The sequence below is a fragment of the Aythya ferina genome, assembly GCF_964211825.1.
Source record: "Aythya ferina genome assembly, chromosome: 5".
NCBI lineage: Eukaryota > Metazoa > Chordata > Aves > Anseriformes > Anatidae > Aythya > Aythya ferina.
Window position 1 is genome coordinate 53,091,983 of NC_140301.1, and position 20,680 is coordinate 53,112,662.

The window sequence follows — 20,680 nt, forward strand, 5'->3', positions numbered from 1 at the left end:
GTTAGGTCCAAAGCACCTGAGCTGTTATGAGGGCTATATTCTTTGTTTGCTGCAGGTGGAACGAGTTTGTTTGCTTCTGGCCTCTCCTGGAGAAAGCACGGGACACTTTGCATCTGCATGCAGTCAGAGATATGGAGAGCAGGGCTCCAGCAAACACTAAGGTGTTTGGCAGCACAGTTTTAAGATGCCAGCCACCACAGAGAGGCACACTGAGATAAGCGGGTGTGAGCTGAGCCCCGTTACCTGATTTAGTAACTGTCAGCCGAGTAGCTTTACCCATCCCTTCTTCTGTGTATTAGCCAGTCACTCTGCAAATACACTTGTTACTGGTGACAGTGAGCAAAACCAAAGCTTGTTGAGAAATCACCCAGAAAAAGAAGAGAGAACTCAGTAGCTGGCATCTTTATAGCATTTTCCAGTCTGGACTTACAAACAATATAACCTAAGCCTCAGGCTGTTTTGGTGAAGCAGAAATGTGCAGTTGTGCCCATTTCACAGATAAGGAAAATGATTTGTCCTTGATTCCTAGGAGATGAGGAGGCAGAGATAGGAGGAGAACTTCTGCCTGCCTCCTGTCTGTCTTTTCAAGCCAGCCTGTTCTTACAGGAACCTTTCTGTGAGGCAAATGTTTTTTCGCTGCCAGCAGCTATACAAATACACTTGCAACACTGTGTACTTGAAATCCTCTGGCATGCTTTGTATCCACATGCAAAGTCAATTCTGGGAGACCAGGTCTCTGGCAAGAAGCAAAATGCTAAGTTACTTCACAGTGTAGGCGCGCTGTATGATGCACCAGTCAGTAACGCATGAGAAGGGAGAGCCAAAGAAAAGTGGGAATATGTTGTAAGGCAATACCACTAAGGTGTATGGACAGACATTTCTTGGCCTGTCTTCAAGACAGCTTCCTGCTCAGCATCCAGCTCCATATGGAATATGGTTGTTATTGCATTCATGGCACACAAAAGGCACCTATTTCTCAGAAACCGAAAGAACAGGCCTAACAGCATGACTAATGCACCTCTGTGGAAACTTCCCAAGTACTCCACATGACAGGCACTCATACAGCTCCTGAACAGACGCCAAGGAAAGGACAAACAAAGGGTGATAAGTGAGGCTGTGAACTTCATGTGGTATTCAGAGACTAATGCTGTTAGCCCCAGAGTCTGAGTGTTCTCTGCTAATGCTGGGGGTGTTACTGAACAGGCTATGCAAACTGCTGGCTTAGTCTTCGATTTTTCTCCAGCTCGAGCCCATGGAAAAGGTCAGATTAATATCTGAGGCACATAATTGAATGCTGGCTGATGAAATAGGTCAGTATTTCTACTTGGATTGTGTACTCTGCTGAAAAGATTTATGGCAGACATCCCTGAGTGAGTATTGATCAAGCTTGTGTGGGTACCAGTAACTTTTCACTCACAACTATATGGGGATCTTCACGGGCATTAAACTTGCTTTGCAGCATAGTTTTTAAGGGAGGTGCTTTATTTTTGTTTGAATACAATAATTAATTCAGCATAATTTCACTTGTTCTCTGCTCCTGCAAGATAAAAATCTTCTTAAATTTCTCTGTATACATCCTGTCTTAGCATAAGCTCATAATAATGCTGGTATTTAAAAAACATTCTCTTTTCTGAACACATTGGTGCCAGTTTTGGCAGTTAAGTATCTTTATAACAATCTTTCTCATGTGACTTCAGCAGCTAAACTCCTAAATAATAATGGTTTATAGTTCTAGAGCTGGAGTTTCTTCTGAGTTTCCAGGAAGTGTTGAGGTTATTAAATCATATCAGATCAGGTAGTTCAGACAGGAAGAAAGGCTGCAGGCTAGTCAAAATAATACGGCTTCCCGTATGTTTTTCACTGCTGTAAAGCAGAGGTCTAAGGTCTCTGTGGGGATGCACGCACTGGGAAAAAGGCAAATCCACAGATACTGGAGAGAGCACAGATTCTGCAACAACATCATCAGTGGATCTTGGTGCTTGCCACTGCTCCTACCAGAGCTGTTTTGCAGCCAAACAACTGAACGACTCCTGCTGCTCATGAAAGGTTTGAGGGCTGTGTATTAATATTGTCATGACAAATAAATAGTGTATTATTGCCAGGTGGGTAAAAGGAGACGGAAAGGGAGACTCCCTGCTGTGGGAGCAGGGGGAGGGAGCTCCTGGCTTCCCAAACCTGCTGCCAGGTCACTGGCTACACCTTCTCTTCAAGTGCAGAAAATGTACAAGAAGTTGGAAGGCTGGCTCAGCATGTAATTAGGAAGTCAATAACTGTCCTGCCATCCCCTTCCTCCATCACAGCCCTTCCAAAGTGCAATCACTCTCAGCTGGCATAAAGTCCTGTACAGGCTCTGGCTGAGATGGTTCACTGTCACCTTTCCTCCTTATCGTAAAGATTAGAATGTGGGAGGAGGATTTATACAACATTAAAAAGAACCACGAGAACCATGGGAGTTTGTGAAGGGTGGGTGCTAATGTTGGTATTTCCACCTTTTCCCATGATTTACTCCTGAATAGTGGCTGACAGATGTCTGACAAGAGCCTGAAATCCTTGCAGTGGCTTCATGGCAGCAGGAATAGAGCACACTGATTGTGCTGATGAGAGGATTAGTTACAGAGAGATTGAGTGACTTGCCCAAAGCCACGCAATAAATCTGTGTCACTTCTTAATCACTTGCAATCATCATCTTCACCTCCCTTGTGGGAGTGCATCATCTTCCCTTCCCTGGGAAGTTGTGCAGAAACATTACATCCTCCTATCAGCTTTCTGGAGGCAAAATCACCGATCATTTATACCTGGCTAAAAGCGATGCAGTGGCCAATGCTCAGAGTGGCTTCCTTGCTGGTTTTGTTTGTCTTGCTATAAAAGCTCTGCAGTAAATACATGAGTCCTTGGCATTGTTGGCTTTTCATTAATACCCAAGATAAAGCACAATGAGACAATTTGATCTGAAGCGCAGCTGGAGCCAAGAGGTCCCACCCCCTTTTCCACCCACCAGCGCACAAGCCAAGTGCCAGGACCTGCAGCTCATAGTGCTGGTGTCACTCTTCCCCCTCCTGCAATTTGCAAACAGCCCAGTGACGTAGCGGGGCTGTGATGTTTGCACAGCCTCCGCACTGAAGGGTTTTCTGAAATGAACTGGGGAGGAGTTGGTGGGCATGCATGTGAGTGTGATACTAGGCAGTGCAAGGGGAAGAGAAAATGCAGTAAGGCAGGAATGCTTTCTCTTCAGATCTGGCTCAATAAGTTAGCAGGTGGTTGCAGAGGCGAGAGGACTGGCTTCTCTTTCCCTTTGCAGGGTGGATGGAGCTGGAAAAGTCCTGGGAGCAGTCTGGGGAAGAAGAGGGATGCTCCTGCTGTTATGTCTCACCTAAAAGATGCCACTTACCATTGCTTACCCACCTACAGCCTCCTCTATCCACCTTTGCCTTTGCTCCATACGCTTGTAGCAGCCCTCTAACCTGGGTGCTGCTTTGACCGTGGTGCTGTTCCCTGTCTGGGTGAGCAGGCAGCTGCCTCCTCCTGCGAGCAAATGGAGTGTTTCATCCATCATGTGCTGTGCAGAAACTAAGCTCTTCCTCTCTTTTCTATCACTTCATTTCATAATTTGCAGATTGCTTCATATCATCAGATCTGTCTTGTCATCTGACAGCACCTTCCACACTGCTTTTTCAAAATCTCCTGTGAAATTCACCCATTTTGAACAAATCACTTCTAAACACTTTGCTTCTGAAGAAAAGATTTTTGAGCTATTTACAGCAGAGTCCTGCCCCTTGTAAAGGATCAAAGTGTTTGTGGTATTTATCAGACTTCCTACGGTGTGCTTTGAGAAGACCGCCAGGGCTGAGACCAGGCACTTGCTCTGCATAGATGTAGCTCATGATGTTTAGTGCAGGCTGGAGTAGCAGCAATCTATGCCAGTACTTAGATATTGTGTTCCCTGCATGAAAGGACAACAGGAATGACTCACATTTGGTCTTCTGGAAGAGAAACTTGAAGATCTCCCTGAGAATTCAAGATAGCTTTGGGCTGGATTTTTGGGGCTGTCTTTGTTGATCCGTGGCATTGAGAGGGCTGAATGTTGATGTGTGTTTCTAACAAGGCTGGCATCTGGGAGCTGATGTATCTCTGAAACCTGGAGAAGAGGGGATGAAGGAGGAAGCTCCTTCAGCAAGGTGCACGGGACAGTGCTCTGTGCCTCTAGGAGGACTCTTGGCACAGGAGGCTGAATCTCTGCCCTAGGACCTTTCTCCTTAGGAGGGCGTTGGTCTGTACTGGGTGTCTGCAAGGACAGGAGGGAGAATTGCCAATCCCAGTACCCACCAGTGCAGGAACCTTGTGGGGACAAGAAGAGTCCTCACCACACCATTGGACTGTGGGGCTGGTGCCTTCTCCCTGCAGCCTGCAACTGCGTCTCAAGAGGAAAGCAAGCAGCGGTCGACTACTTGCTGATCGGGGAGTGCTAGCAGGTGACAGTGTATACAATAACACGTCTCCAATGGGATTTCCTTCACTCTGAATTACTTCCCCAGTACTTGCTGGTGTACGGATGCTTCACCCCTCGCGTGGGGCTGCAGTTGCAGAGGGCTCTGCCCTCGTGTCCATCACATGGCTGCCGGGCTGCATGACTCACACGTGGCTGAAGGGGACGGCAGCGGGTGTGGGTGGCCACACACCCAGGAAGAAGGGCTGGAGACTACAGTAGCAGAGGCATTTTCCTGCTGTGACATTCCTCAGGGCTTGTATTACTCTGCTAAGAGCCCGTGAGGCGAATGTCCATGACGGAGCTCTGTGCTCGTGTCCTCCCGGAGCTGGCTGCCCTCAGCAGCAACCTTGTGGGGTGAGGGGGAACATTTCGAGCACCAAAATGTCCCTCTTTCAGACAGCCTTCTTCTGAGACACAGTTGTAGAGCAGTTCCAGACATGTGGGAAATGTTTTCTTCTGGTGCACTTCACCAAAATGACTGAAGGTTATCCAAGGGCTTGAATCTAGAGTCTGCTTCGTGCCATGCATAACAGACATTTTGATTGAAACATTGGTGTCAGTGAAGGGAAACAAAACAAGTGGTTACTTTCCTGTTGGAAGGGAAAGGTTTTGTTTGTTTTTCAGTCTCAGAAGTTTTCAGAGCTGAAGAAGGTGTAAATTTTGCTTGGCTGTTGCACCGTTTCATGGGAAGTATTTATTAGCCCTAATACTTCAGGCAGCCAGTCTCTATTTTCTTGCTGGGGTTGCGTCAGTCACTGCAGTATCTAGAAAAATCCCCGCCCCCACAAAGCCCCCAGACATGTGATGGGAGGAACACATGGTGGCACTTTTCACGGTGGGAACGTCATGAGTTTCTTCACTTTGCCTGGAAGCAGCTTCCAGAAAAGCGACACCGAGCACCCTTGTCTAACCAGTGGTCCTGAGGACGCTGCTCCCTGCAGGTACCGCAGGCTGCAGGCTCCCTGGCTGCCCACCCACAGGGACCGTGTCCTTGTCCCCATGTGTCACCGAGACGCCAGGTCCCACACCCTGTCCCGCTGCTGGAGGGGGGCCACAGGGATGTAATACTCTAGTATGAGGAGCACCTTTCCCCACACTTGGCATGTACAGGCTGCTGATGCACCATGAACAGCTCCAGCACAGTCACCAGAAGTAACAAGGGAGGGCTACTGAATAACCTGGTGCGTTTCAGCAGCTACATTGCCCTCTCTCTAGGTAATATTTTACTTCTGTTTTTATGTTTCTGCTGTCCTCACATGACATTGCACTGGAGAATAAAATATGTTCTATCAAGCGTAGCGTGTGTGCAGGGAAAGATGCATAAGAAATCACAGAAGACAAACTGTTAAAATCCTTTAATTTTTGGTTCCCAGAAAATCCAAGCTCTCACGGTAATCTGTGCTATATGTCACTAACACTTCCAGAGCATACACTTCAGAGAGAAACAGGGTCTTGTGAAATGTGCAGGAGACTTAGCACTGGGGATGAAAGTCCTCAGCTCCTCTGTGAAGCCAACCCAGGGGGGCAGCAGCCGTGAAATTTTCTTTTCACTTTGCTGCCAAAATGCCTTGGCTCTGACCCGGGGAAACCTCATCAGGAGAAGTACAATTCAGGTCACGGCTTGGCAAGCCCTTTCACTGCATCAGGACTTTCAGGTTCATTGGGGGCAAAACTTAACCTCTTCTGCACACACATGGCAGCCCTCCAGTGCAGGGCTCTTGCACAAAAAAAAGAAAAAAAAAAAAAAAAAAAAAAAAAAAAAAAGAGAAAAAAGGCAATATGGCATTGGCATGAGCTTCATGTGTGCTAGGAAGTATTGCTGGATATGTGCATTCACAGTGAGTAGGTAATCGTTTATGGGGTTGTAGGTAGGGCTTTAGGGCCAGTTGTGTGGGGAGGACATCCAAGGAAAATTCCCTGGGGATGGATTCCCTGATGGGAAGGGGGTCTGCTCCGTCAGGAGGGAGGGATGGGGGCGCATCTCCTACACAGCCACGGTGCTGCCTCTTCGTGATGCAGGGTGAGAGTGTCCTCCGTCAAACCCGAACCAGGCTGGCTGCTGGGGTTAATGAGTGCAATGGGAAATGGCCCTTTCACAGCCAGCCTTACCCTGCAAGGCACCACCCCTTGTGATTTTCCAGGCAGAAAGGCTCTGGCGCAGCATTGCAGGGTTCGGGGGATTACTTATTCACTGTGTTCCTGGAACAGCTCCAGCCTTCCTGTCCCTGCCTCCAGTGTACAAATTCATCAAGTATCCACAGGGCTCACAATCCCCCGCGGCAAGAGAAGGCAGCAGGGAGGTGATTCATATCGCAGAGCACACCGTCTCTGAAGGACCTGCAGGATTCGGGGAAGGCTGAGCCGGCATCCTCCCTTCTTCCACCTCCCTAACGCTTGTTCAGGGTAATTAAGGCAGCAGACTCGGTCTGGATGGATTTCATTGCCGGGGCCATCGGAGGTAAATAAATAAAGTGGTGCTTGTTGATGAAAGCGGGTAGCTGTGTTTCCTTGCTGCTAAGCCACCGGGCAGGTCGCAGCGGCAGAGCCAGGAGTCTTTCTGCGGGGGCTGCTTGGTGAAACCCTCTCCTGCTTTAACAAGTGGGCAATGTCATCAGGGCAGAGAGCGCACTGAAATTGCCTTGTCTGAGGTCATTGCCCTGCAATCTGCTCCCTGATTCCAGCAGGAGGGAACGAGAGACAAAGTGGGACACGCTGCGTGCGGACACAAAGCAGCGGGTACAGCCCAGGCAGTAAATCCCAGCGTGGCCGAGGGGGTCCTGGCAGGGGCTGGCTGTGGATGCTGAGGACAAGGGGGGGCTGAGGACACGGCTGGTGAGGTGGGAGGGGTGGAGGCTCGGCTTTGTCGCAGCCAGGAAGGTCTGAGTGAACGGCATGTGCGTGGTCTCAGGCTGAGATGCGCTGGCAGCTGCTGTGGTTATTTCTGTGCAGGCGTGTTACATAGCAGGCTTCAGTATGGGAGAAAATAGGTTAGCTGCACTTCAAAAAAGGAAAAGGAGAAATGTGCTATTTCATTTCAGACATTTTTAGAGCACATGCTACTCAAACCCAGCTTTATTTTAAACCACAACATATAGGCACCGGGCTCGTATCTCTTCTGAAATCTGCCTGCCAGATCTAGCCTGGCATCGCGTACCAGGACAAGAGGCTTGGGGTCGCCGCTGCCAGGGGCCAGGTAACCCGGCCACATGGCTGGGAGGCCCAGCCCAAGCCTGCACGTCAGAGCTGCTCAACTGGGATGACTTTTGCCCTGCTGCCCCTTTTTGCTTCTTGGTGCAAGCAGGGTGAGGCTCGGTGTCTCAGCAGCATCCAGCCCCGGAGGTGCTGGCTGCTTCAGGCTTTGGCCTTCCTGGGGTGCCAGGGGACCCTGTTTGGGAAGGGCCCCTCCTGGGAGAGGGGGATACAGCCAACCCCTTCCATGACAGCTTGTCCCTCTCGTCTTTCCTTGCTGAGGAAATCAGAGGGATTCACCAAACCTCCCCTGATGGGTGATGTGAATGGCTGGGCTGGGCTGTGTTTGATGGTTGGAGACCTTTGCTTTTGTTGGCACAGCTGTAGCTGAGCCACTTAAGGATAAACTTAATTGTAGTGCCCTCTGCCCAGCACCAGCTGTGTGCCACCCAGCTGCACACCGAGCATCTCCCCTGGGCACCCTGGGAATGGGCTCAGCTGGACAGGGTGCTGGCTGCGGCTCTACCTGGGACCAGGAAAGGGCCTGCTTGTCTTAACATATTTCACTGACCCCAGGCTGTCTGAGAGCAGGGTTTTCCATCCTGTCATCTGTGTCCAGCTCAGTTTTTTTCTAAGATGTATAATGCAACTTCTCCGTGGCAGACAGGACTGTTTTCTGCTGTGCTGTTCCCTGCTGGGAGCTTACACAAAGGCTTCTGCAAGGTAACCAAGCTTTGGGGCCTACCCCAACATGGGACAGCTTTCAGGGCTGGGACAACTTTTCTGTGGGAACTGGGATGTTGTTTGTGCTGAGTTTACTTCACAGTTTGTGTTTGTTAGAGCTGAAGCAGTTTTTGTGTTCCCAAGGAGGCTGCAAACCCAACTGAAGTGCATCAAACTACTCAAGAGGCAACACAGATCACAACAGAATCACAGAATCACAGAATGGCTTGGGTTGGAAGGGACCTTGCAGACCTTCTTATTCCAACCCCCTGCATGGGCAGGGACACCTCCCACCAGACCAGGTTGCCCAAAGCCCCATCCAGCCTGGTCTCCAGGGATGGGGCACCCACAGCTTCTCTGGGCAGCCTGTGCCAGTGCCTCTCCACTCTCTGAATGAAAAATTTCTTCCTAGTATTCAATCTAGACCTACCCTCTTTTAGGTTAAAACCGTTCTGCATTGTCCTATCACTCCTCTCCCTGACTCCTCTGTTGGCTGCAGAGTTGTGATCCTGATCTGTTTTCAGAGTGTTTTGGACAAAGCATGGCTTGAGTACCTCAGAAAAGCAGCAGAGATGCTGCCCTTCTGAAACCCATGTAACCACCCAGCCTGGCTCAGGCACCTGCACAATTGTTGTGCATCTGCTCCAAGCTATTGCTTCTGTGTCCATGGGACAGGGTCAGCATCTTCAGCCTGGAAAGCAGTGAGCTGCTGCTGTGCCTCCAGGAGACAACATCATGTGAGAAGCAAGCTTAGTAGCTATGGAGACTTTCAATAACCAATAAATGGGTGGGATGCCCCGGAAAGCAGGTTATCTGCAAGGATATCCTTCCCAGCCAATAAAGCCAGCTATGCTTTGAGAAAGAGGTTGAACCAGAAATCTCCTGAGGTCCTTTCCAGCCTGAATTTCCCCATGTGTGTTTTCTAGCCCTGCTCCTGCAGCAGCCCACACCTGGCAGAGGATGTGTACCGATGCCTGGGGCTACCGCTGACCTGGGGGTGACCCGACACTCGTCCCAGCAGCAGGGATTTGGGATGGGGCAGCTGAGTCACCCAGCACCGCCCCAACAGGGTGGCAGAGCTGTTGCACACCCTGGCTTCCCTGCACCCTGCTGCGAGGTTACACAGCAGGCACACGCAGCCCAAGGGCAGATAAAATAGCCCACCTATGGAGGGAACGTGCTGTCTCCTTGTCCCTACAGCTAAAGCAGCCCTGCTGGCCACAGCCAGGGTCACGTTACTGGAAGGAGCCCAGCTTCTTGAGGGTATGGGACAGTTCTTATGCTCTCAACTCTTCACAACATAAGGACCTTTGGAAATTGCTGTCTACCCATCCAAAGCACAAAGCCATGATCCCTGCTGCTTCCAGGGTCTTGGAGCCAGGACTGTGCCCCCGCTGGGAGCTGTTGCAGGCCAGTGGGCTCTGTGTGGGGCTACTTGCTCTCTGCTGCCTGCTATTACAGTGACCAGGACCCCTCCTTGTTTTAGTTTCTTGGCCAAAGTGGCCTGATTGTGAAGAGAAGGTGAGATACCTGTTTTTGGGATGTGTGCGTTGGGGAATCTGCAGCCCCTGCTCAGTACCTGAGAATGTCCCAATGCAGTAGGTGTGACAAGCAGCTCCCTGCAGCCCGCTGGGGATCCCTCACCTGGCTTTGCCATCTCTTTCCCTCACAGCCGGGGGGTGCCCCATAGGACCCCTCTCCCTGTATGCACGCTAGGTTCTGCCAGGTTCTGCCTCGCAGACAGTGCATGTATGGGTCATGTTATCTTTGTCCCAGGTTATTAATATCGGGTGACATCGTGCGGAGCCCTTCCTCCTCAGCCTTTGACAGACTTGGCTGGGCTCCTTGGCTCTTAAAACTTAACTGCCTTGGCTCATAGGGAGCACAGTTCACAGGAGGCCCTGGTTGCTCGGAGGTGTTGGGGCTCACGCCTCCACTTTGGTGGAGGCAGTGAGAAATTCACCTTTATGTTCTCCCCCCACTTGGTCAGTCCTTGAACCAAGGTGTGCGTTGGGTTGAGCAGCAGAACTAAGCAGGTTGGTTTGGGGCAAACAAACCTGTGCTTGCTGCCTGGTGCCAGCCAGGAAGCTGGCATGGGGCAGGTGGCCCCGGGTGACTCGGTGCGTTGTCACTGCTGTGGCTGCTCCAGTCCTTCCAGCTGGGTTACATGTGCTCCGCCCTCTTCCAACCTTCCCTCATTTTGGTCCAGAAATACAGAAAGTCATTTCTTGGCCTTTTTTTTTTTTTTTTTTTTTTTTTTTTTTTTTTTTTTTAACCTTTGCTGTTATTTATCTGGGGGCAGACAAAGTCTCTTGCAGAACAACCCTCATTTTCCTGCAAGCAGGGCGCTGTCCGTTGTTTTTTTTTTTTTTTTTTCTGAGTTGTGCACTTCAGGATTGCTTCCCAGTGACTCCCACCAGCAGCTGCTGCTTTCCCCCAAAACACGGCAGCATTTCCAGAGCTCCCAAGCCACCATGTGCGATCACAGATGAATGTACTCAGTGAAACACCCACAGCAACTACTGTATTTTTAAATAACTTTTATTTTTTTTTAAGAAGAAGTCACCAGGAGGCTGTTTCCAGCTGTGCACTGTGTCTCTGACTGCCCTGACAGGCTCACTCACGAGCTCGATCTCCGTGTAAATGACTCACGGGGGTACAGCACTGCTGTCACCCAGCATGATCCCCTCTCAGCTCACTTGGCATTCATAGACTGGGAGGAATTTAGCTGCTCAGGCCCCCTGCCCTGTCCTGTGGCGGTGAGGCAGGGATGGAGGTTGAGCTACTTGTTGCCATGTCCATGCTGCAGCTCCTTCACTTTCCTCCTCTGCCGCCAAGGCAGAGATGTCTGATAGGATTAATGCGCTTCCAGCACCGGTGGCTATTTTAAGGTCTTGAGCTGAGGCTGGGTGTCAATGCAGGGCTGACAAATCCCCCTAGCATGCTGGAAATGCTGCTGCTCTCCCAGGCAGCTGCATGCAGGGTGTGCTGCTGGGCACGGCAGCTTTGTGTATACCTTCACTGCGCCTTTATCCTGCCCTGTCCCACACCAGCCTGGGCTCCCATGTAAGGCTCTCTCTTCCCTCAAAACTTTGCTTTTGCTCCTTGCTTTGCTTTTGCAGTGTACAAAGTGTTTGGTGCACATGGGAGATGCCCTTCAGAGGCTTAACCCAGTGAATCAGTGCTGATGAAAAACTGTAAAACCCAGTGACGTCCTCAGCCAGGACTCCAGCTGTGCCCTGTGGAGTGCAGCCAGGAGGCGGCCTGTCCCTGGCATGCAGGAGGCAGTAGGAGCACTGCTGCTCTCTTCGAGGCAGAAGACAGGTAGCTGAGAGCCTGTAGTGCCCAGGGACCACCCCTCTCTAATAAGTGTCCTTGTAACTATTGCTTTTATTCCTTAATATTTCCAAGTCAAGCCTAGAGAGCCACAATTGTTCCAGATCCCCCTCGTGCTTCACTCCTCTTGCAAGGGTGTTTGCTCATGGCCCAGAGAGGATTTAGTGCTGAAGCTGAGAGGGGGACCAGAAACAGCCCAGTATTGTGGATCATCCCCTCAGCCTTCCCACTGGGTTCCCTTTCCATAGGGCCGCACAGAGCCCCCGCAGCTGGTGGCATGCATGCAGCTAGTGAGGCTTTCTGTGTTCTTCCCAACCCGCCTCACACCCTGGTATTACTGCTCCTGTCAGATTTCCTGTGGCACTCAGATTCGCCCTCTGAGCATGCTTCGATCTCTCAGAGAAACCCACGCATTTTGCTCCGTCACTGTTGGCGCAGGCATTGGAGCTGGAGCTGGACAGCAACCTGCTGCCAGGGACTGCTGGGCTCTGCAGCTGCATTTCCCTGCTGTCCCCTTAATGACCTCCTGGGGAAAAGGGCCTGTTGTGGTGTGTGCTGGTAACTGTCTCCAAAAACCTCTCTGTTTCAGGTGGCCTCAGCACAGCAGTGGGGTATCCGCTGGACACAGTGAAGGTACCTGTTGAAACTATTTCTTGACCACAGACTGAACACAAATAGTGCATCTGGCTTTTTTCTCCTTTCAGAAAACAAGTCCCATGACTGAGTGCTTTCAGCTTTGTCACAGCAACATATTTAATTTTATTTGTGTTGTTTTTCTCTTTAAGATTTTTTTTAAGGGTGTGTGTGCTATTTTATGGCTGATTAACTACTTTGCTGTGACATTTGTTGATGGCTTTTAAACCTGATTTCCGTATTTCTAAGTTGCCCCTGTATTTGTAGGTGAGAATTCAGACAGAGAGGCATTACAAAGGCATTTGGCACTGCATTCAAGAAACATACAGGACAGAAAAAGTAAGTACCTCTCACCAGCTGCTGATACATGTTATGGATGGCTTCTTGTTTCAGAGGAGCAGAGCTGCCTCAGCTTGAAGAGGACAGGCAGCAGTTATACAGGCACTGGCTGGGAGAAGGGTTAGGATGAATTTTAGCTTTTCCACTGATCTGTAAGATGTAAATAAGCTTTGGCTCAGTAGTGAATGTGCAATGTTTTCAAGCAGATACATTCCCTTGCCATTCTCTCTTAAAAGTCCTCTTTCCTTCTGTTTCCAACCAGGTTCTGGGATTTTACAAAGGGGTGTCTGCATCAGTTTTCTCAGTGTCACTGATTTCGTCCGTTTCATTTGGCACCTACAGAAACTTCCTCTGTAACATCTGCAAGCTGCGATATGGCTCTGCCGACGTCAAGCCTTCCAAGCTGGATGTTTCCCTGGCTGGAGGTGCTGCTGGTGCCGTGCGGGTAGGCGAGCAGCCAAGCAGGACAGCACAACAAGGGGTCTTGTTTGCAGACACACGGGGCTGGAAAAGCGGTGATGTTTTCTGCTGGGGGCTCAGCGGGATGCTGGCTTGTTTTCTCATGGGGTCCTGCTCTGTGACCTTGGCAAAGGTAAAACAAAACAGCAAGGAAGAAAAGCAACCCGGGCAGCAAACGTACCCGGTGGCTCTAATTGCAGGTTTATGTAAGAAAGACGTAAGTCGGTGTGCAAAGCATGGGCTGGTGTTTTGGCAGGGGAAGAAAGACCTGGCTGTTCACTGAGGGCTACCTGGGGGTATCAGGTTCTTGCAAATGTTGTCAAAAAAGGACAGATAGGCAACCTTTTACCAGCAGCACTGTGGGGCTGGGTCAGCAGGAGCTGTCACCCAGAGGAATTAATGTGTCCCCACAGCGGGCAGTGCCATGGTGTGGGGCAGCTCCGGAGCAGTTTCCCATAGGCAGATGGATGTTTGTGGGCATCTGCAGGCACCAGGATCCCCATTGCCCTGGGAGGAAACACGCAGTCACAGGCAGGTGGAGGCAATCCTGGTGTTAGATAATAAACAATATTGCCTGAAAAGGTGGGAGACATAATCTGAGGGCTCAGGCAGGACGTGGATCACAGTTTAAAAGTGAAGGTTTAAGTTACATCCTCTAATATTACAGGTAGTGTTGATGGCACCCAGTGAAGTGGCTAAAGTTAGGATGCAGACCCAGAGGAACCCCCATCCTTCTGCCATGTCTGCCCAGCTCAATTCCAAGCCAAAGTACCGAGGGTCTCTGCACTGTCTGAAGGTGATCGCCAAGGAGGAAGGCTTTGGGGGTCTCTACAAGGGCTGCTCTGCATTGCTCTGCAGGGATTGCTCTTCTTCTGCAATATATTTCCTTACCTATTCTACCCTCTGTGACTGGCTCACGCCAGCTGGGAAAAATAAACCAGGTAGGTATGGGCAAGCATCTGGCATCACCTGCAAAAGTGATTTATTTTGTACCGGACTAGGAGGGAAATTGTGCTCTCAGGCTGCTGGGCTGCGGGTGTGCTGCAGGAAGGGCTCATGATGGGCCAGGTCTGAGGTCTCCCAGCTGTGATTTGGCTCCAAAAAGCAACCAGCCAGTTTCAGACAAGACCACATAGGTACCATTCCCCAATGAACATCTTCCTGAGAGACAAAGAAATAAGCAGAGCCAGCTGAAGCAGGCGTGACTGCTCTCAGCTGCTTTACACCTGTGCGTGTGGTGGTGAAGTGGAGCTGCCCCTGCACCAGCACCTGTGATGAATGCTGTGAAACCGAGGGGCCACGTGGTCGGTGTGAGATCACACAGCTGCAAGAGCTGGACAAAAATTAGCTGCTGGAAAACATAAGGTTAAAAAACAAAGCTTGTATATGCCAGCAGCTTGAGGAGAGAATGCTCTCTTCCTCATCTATCCCAGAAGCACAGCTTGCTTTTTGAGCTGTAGCTCCTTTGTCCTGCACTTGTCTGGCTCCCTAAGAGACCGCCAGCCCCCTCACACATCGTCCTGCAGGAGCAGGGCCGGCTGTGGCCATGGCTCAGAGCACCGGCTGTGGGGAGCCGCCACGTGTCCCGCTGGGATGGCAGCAAAGCACGAGGGGAGATGCAGGCCCAGGGCCTGGGAAGGCCAAGTCTTTCATACAGTGTGCGTGGCCTCACAGCTCCTTCTGTGCCCACTCCCCTGCTCCTAAAATTGCTTATAGCATGAGATTTGGAAAGAGTTTAAGCGTCTGGGGAAAACTAATCCGAGCTGCTTCTAGTCACACCGGTGCAAGGCCGGAATTCACTGCTCCTCCCTCTCGCCCGCAGGTTTCCTGGTTGTGCTGCTTTCTGGTGGCTTCGCTGGAGTCCTGGCCTGGGGATTAGCTACCCCCATGGACGTCCTGAAATCACGGATGCAAGTGGATGAATCGGGGCAGCACAAGTACAGGGGCCTCGTCCACTGTGCGAGACAAAGCGTGAGAGAGGAGGGCGTGAAAGTGCTTTTCAAGGGTCTGGGGCTGAACTGCATTCGGGCCTTTCCTGTGAACATGGTGGTGTTTGTCACGTATGAAGCTGTACTGAGATTTACGGATCATTTTACAAACAAAAAGTAGCTCGTGCAGCTCTGTTGTGAGGTGTATTTTGTTCAGGTTGTTTTATTTTTGTAGCACAACACACGCACAGCCACTGAGCCCTGCTTTCCACTGGTGGACAGCGTAAGCAGGGACATTTCAGCATAGCGCCGGGTGACTGACATCCTTGTTTTCTTCTTATAGGATTACAAACTCATCAGGGAGTCTTGCATTTGTGTACACATCCCTTTTATCTTGTTAATGTATTTATACTGTAGCTGCTGAGACATTTGCAAATATTTATGCTCTAAAAAGCTGCAAGTCTTACAGATTTTGGGAAAGGTTTCATTTTGTTTTCTACCAGCACAGAAAACAACCTTCACTACTGAATTTGAAGGCAGTATGTGTATGATTTAACGCTATATAGTGTGTCCTTTTTACATGTGTAATGCCTGTAAGGCATTCATTGAGCAATTTACATATTTGTGCTTCAAGCCACAGCTGGTGGACCGTTCATTCCCAGCTGTAATTCTGCCCAAGCTCTCTACGATCACATCCCTTCGGTAGCAGCTGAAATATGAATCTCCTTGCTTTTTCCTGGCATTTCTTCGTGAGTGGCAGAGATAGTCTGCTTACATAATCGCCCTAATGGCCTCATTGGAATCGAAAACAGGCATCAATTCTGGAAATCACGTGTTTTTCTCCCAGCGCAGTCCCCAGCCGCAGATCCTCAGTCCCCTTCTGGCCGCTGGGCGCACCACATGCCTAGCAATGGCCAGAGCTTCCAAACCAGCCCTGGTCCTGCAAGGAGGGCTGGGGTGGATGCAAGAAAGCCTTGCTCCTCAGAGGAGAGACTGACATAAAATCCGTGTGTTGGGCAGCTAGGTAAGTTAAAGAAGAATTGCAAAACTGTAAGATTTGCTACTTAAAAAAAAAAAAAAAAAAAAAAAAAAAAAAATGTGCATACCCTTTTCATTTTAAAATGCGTTATCAGGAGCAGCCAAATGTAGTGGCTTTTTTTTTTTTTTCCAAAGTTACATTTTGATGGAATCTGGTTTTAATCTTAATTTGCTGGTTCTGGCTCAGGAGCAATGATGTTTGCTTTCTTCATTTTTCTCCCTGGGTGGTGACCTCTGGAGTGGGCTGGATCGGTTCCCCAATCAGAACCTGTTGGAAATGTGCTTTTTTTGGAGGGAAAGAGGAAAATCATTTTTAAAAATGAGTTCTCTTACTCAGTTTTGATGTCCTGGTGATCCACATGCACTTTTAGCAGTTGATAGCACAGACCTGATTACACTAACAGCAATTTTGCAGCAGACATGACTTGGCAGCTACCCTGGACACGGAAGAAAGGATCTTGTACTAGAAGGACAAGTTTAAAAATTTCAGATGCTTCTAGGAAAAAATAAAGGCAATCTCTTTCATATATAAACTTGTAAAAAGTTCTAGAACTGTCCTGAAGTCTAAGCCTTCAACTTGCTATTTAGACCTTTCCACAGCCATGCTATTGAATGATTATCAGAATTTTGGTCTCCTGAGTCTGTCCAGCTCTTGCAGCTGATCCAAGAGCAGGTTTAAGAGGCCAGACAGGTGCAGAGTATGTCACCTTATAGGGAAATGAAATGAAAGACCCAGCACTGAATCTGACTATCGCAAAGCATGTACAGCCTCAGCAAGCTAGAATCTTCACGTATACCTTTACGATGTCAGCTCCAAACCTCCTTTATCTGAAAGTCCTTATGACAGAAGATTTAATTGAGTCCTAAAGGTTTGGAATTTCTCTTAAGATGGGTTCCTAAGAGACTACTAACTTCTCCTCTTTCTACAAGGGATGCATCTGAGTGCTGTCCTAGTAGGGCAGGGATTTATCCCAGCTCTATTGGGATGTTTTCTGGAATCAAGTTTCTTTACACCATATTATTCTCAGCTGACTTTTCTCAGGCATTATATCCTGTGAACAGACAGCAAAATATGCCTGTATATCAGACAAAACAACCATTTATTAATAGTCAGTGTTAATATCATCTATGGTCAACCTGAGGTTTGAAAATAAAATCTAATCAAAAATAGCTCAGATTACCCAATAGGTTCAAGCATTCAGATGACTAAAAATGCCTCTTCCTGTGGGTGTAACTGCCATACAGCTTGTTTCAAGAAGTAGGAATTACAGATGAATTATAAAATCAGTAGGAACAACAGTGGAACCAAGTGAGAGGAGCTGAGAAATGTGAGCCCCCAGGTATTCAGTGTCAAATAAAAGCAGGTTCTCACCTGGCCTGAACAAATACTGGATTAGAGGTAAGTTGGATCTTTAGACAACTTATTTCAGGAAGCTAACTGCTTGGAATCCAGTGTCCCACAAGCCTTTACTGAAAAAAAAATACACACCCAGGGTATGGCTGACAACCTGCTGTAGAGAAAGAACCCACAGTTAGTTCACACTGATATGAACTACCCCCAGGCAAAGGTATTGTCTGTGTAAGCACTGTAAACCCAGGCACATAAATAAGAACCGACTTTTGTTTAACAACATGACACAATGTACATATTGTGCAAATAACTACATATACAGCAAGCTGGGTGCTTGGCTTGGGGATTTCAGAACTTGGCTGCTTTATTTTCTGATTCCGTTGTATTACCTTGACCTTCAGCTACTCTATTTGCCTCTCTGATAATCACAGAACTATTTCTTCTGATATCCAGCTGAAGGCCAGCCAGCAGAATGAAGATACCACATAGCTCTCTGCATAGGCTATTTCTTTCAGTAACAAACTTGCTGGCTGTGAATAAAGAAATTTTTCTTTAGAAGTCACGTTTTGCTTCATGCCGCTAATAGTTCCTGTTTTCTCTGACAGTGGTTAACAATATCCAGACGTGTTTCAGTATTCCTCTTAGTGATTGTGGAAGAGCCAAGTGAAGCTATTCAGAATCTGTGCTCCCCAGACAGCTGGAGCCCATTTAAGTGCAAGTCTTTCACACCAAACCTACAGAAACATTGTGGTAACAGGTCACATTGACCTCCCCTTGTTTCTGAGCTGGCTGCTGTACACAGGGAAATTCAACATCCAGTCTTCCTTGCAACCTGTTAGTCTTTGGATGACCGACCCTCATTACCTTACTCTGGGAGAAATTTGAGGTTTATCTGTTAAGACCATATAGATGGGGTTACAAGGCCCCCCTTATTCACTATTTGAAAGGCACTGGAAATGAAAACGATGACCAACTCTATGGGGTGACTAATTCAACAACTAAAAGGGAAGGAAGAGAGGTCAAAAATAGAAAAATAGAGTAAATTAAGCCTGTTAAAAGTTGAAAAGAAGAAAAACAAAAACAAAAACCAACTACCAAACAAGTTTGATACAGACTTTTATCTACATTTTTATTACAGTGAGATAAATAAAATATTACAAGTTGAGGAAAATGTAATGAACATTGCCTGATAACGTCATTAGACATTTCACCCATACATTTGAAGACTGCCTTGTCTTAACCTTTAAATACCTCTGGGACGTTAATTATAATTGCAGAAGATTTAGGAACTTTCCAAGACTCCTCAGAAACTGTCATTTCAGAAGCACATTTTGTAAGCATAAGGCTTGCTTAGTAAACAAATATTAATTTTGCAATTACTTTCCTTTCTAAAGCTTTCAGGGCAGATTTTAACTGCTGTGTTACAAAATTGATCCATATACTTAATTAGAATAGAACACACTACTGCTTCTCCTACAGTGTACTTCCCCTTCCTGAGTAACTAAATTCCTAGTTAATGAAATAAATCTTGCAGGACAGTTCTGCATATGTTTTCAGGAAGAAATCTGCATTATGAGTTTATAAAAGCCCTTTAAAAGTCACTTGAAGTCTTATCTTCTATGCATAGCTTAAAAACAGCAAAGAGCAGACTGCGAGAACAGGAAGGTCATCACTGAAGTCTACAGTTACCACAAATTAGTTTATTTGCTACTGTATTTAAGAAGCTATTTTTATTTTCTAAGAATTGCACAAACACTTAAAAAAATGCTTTTCTATTGATTATTAAACACCTGTCAGCACTAAGATACTGTACCCATGGGTTATAGAGAGGTAGTGGCTGGTAAACGCTTACTTTAATATATTAAAGCTCATGAGATTAGATTAGTGAAACCAGGTCACATAAACTGTAATGAAAAAGACAAAACCTAGGCATTGATCTTTCCAGCACATATTTGGAACACACACAGTAGCGCTAAGCTTGCTTTGCGTTTCTCCCCTCAGTCCCTTGCACAAATATGATGATAACACTAGCAGTGCTACTTCATATATACAGCAGGCAGTTCCACCTCAGAAACACAGGCCGTTGCTGGGGAGGATGTGTGCATTGTGTTGCAGAACTGCTACAGCTGGGAAGGGAAAATAATCCAACACATTCTTCATGTGCTAACAGTCTGATGCAAGGTCTCCGAGTCAGTGAAACTTCTCCCTCAACTCAAGTGTAATCAGCTGACTTCAAGGGTTTACAGACTAAAGTGCATTGTTTATTTTTATTTTTTTTTTTAAGTATGCTGAAATCACTAAGTGTCTACTAGCCCCCACACTACAGAACCTGTTAATTTTTAAATCTTTCACACCTTATTCTAGTGCCTTCCTTATGTTTTAAATGATTTGCAAATACCATGCATCAATACCCACCTGTATTATCAAAGGCATTTTTATTTGAGTTAGATAAGGCTGTCTGGGCTAGCAACTGTATGTTCTATATAAATAGAAGACAGATCTAATAGTTTCCATTCAGCACTGTACATACAGAAACAAATTAGCAAATGATTCAATTTTTTTCATAAATCATAGCAGACATTAAAGTTCATTTTAAGAAAGGAGATACTGAGATATTACATGAGGTATTTTAACAAAGTATATTTTCTCTCTTAAATACATCTTAAAACGTAAGTACCCCTATCTTGACCTGGTGCAGAAGAACAGGACAGGGCAGCACTGTAAGTATCCCTGCGTCCAGCAGCAACTTCGTATTCACAGTATGATTTAACATCTAGTATTTTCATAACTAAAATTTGCATTTCTCTAATATCTTCCACTTGAGAAGATCAAAGAACTTTATAGCCTTGTGATTGCCTCTTCCCTTCAGAGGCATCCAGACCAGTTAAATAGCTGCAGAAACTGAAGTACAGTGAAATTTCTGTGACTTGCCCCAGGTCAAAGAGGAGTAAGATAGCAAAACCAGCCTGATTTTCGTTCTCCCATGTTTAATTCACAGATCTCCATTCCTTCTGCATTGATCCATAAGTCACTGTGTAATCTGCTTTGTAACATCCGATTTCTTTGTGTGTGAAGCATGCTCCCAGTAGCCCCAAAGGACACATAGTCTAGTAAACCAAGCAACACAAAAAACAATGGAGCTACCAGTTTGAGATATGACCTCTTAACAACGTATCTACAACAATTTACAAGTTAGAC

At 47.6% G+C, this 20,680-nt stretch overlaps 1 protein-coding gene across 5 annotated transcripts; it reads left to right on the forward strand.

The window, feature by feature from the left end:
* Positions 1-973: 973 nt before the first annotated feature.
* On the forward strand, positions 974-15,365 carry SLC25A47 (solute carrier family 25 member 47). 5 transcript variants are annotated; one of them, XM_084520121.1, is made up of 7 exons: positions 978-1,370; positions 3,299-6,944; positions 12,324-12,367; positions 12,635-12,706; positions 12,969-13,151; positions 13,833-14,106; positions 14,988-15,365. In XM_084520121.1, the coding sequence occupies exons 2-7, from the start codon at positions 6,917-6,919 to the stop codon at positions 15,272-15,274; spliced, it is 888 nt and encodes a 295-aa protein (XP_084376247.1). In that variant the 5' UTR covers positions 978-1,370; positions 3,299-6,916; the 3' UTR covers positions 15,275-15,365. The 5 variants fall into 5 exon arrangements, with proteins under 5 accessions (XP_084376251.1, XP_084376247.1, XP_084376248.1 ...); XM_084520122.1 differs by having other exon boundaries at positions 3,614-6,944; XM_084520123.1 differs by having other exon boundaries at positions 978-1,261.
* The last annotated feature ends 5,315 nt before the right edge of the window (positions 15,366-20,680 follow it).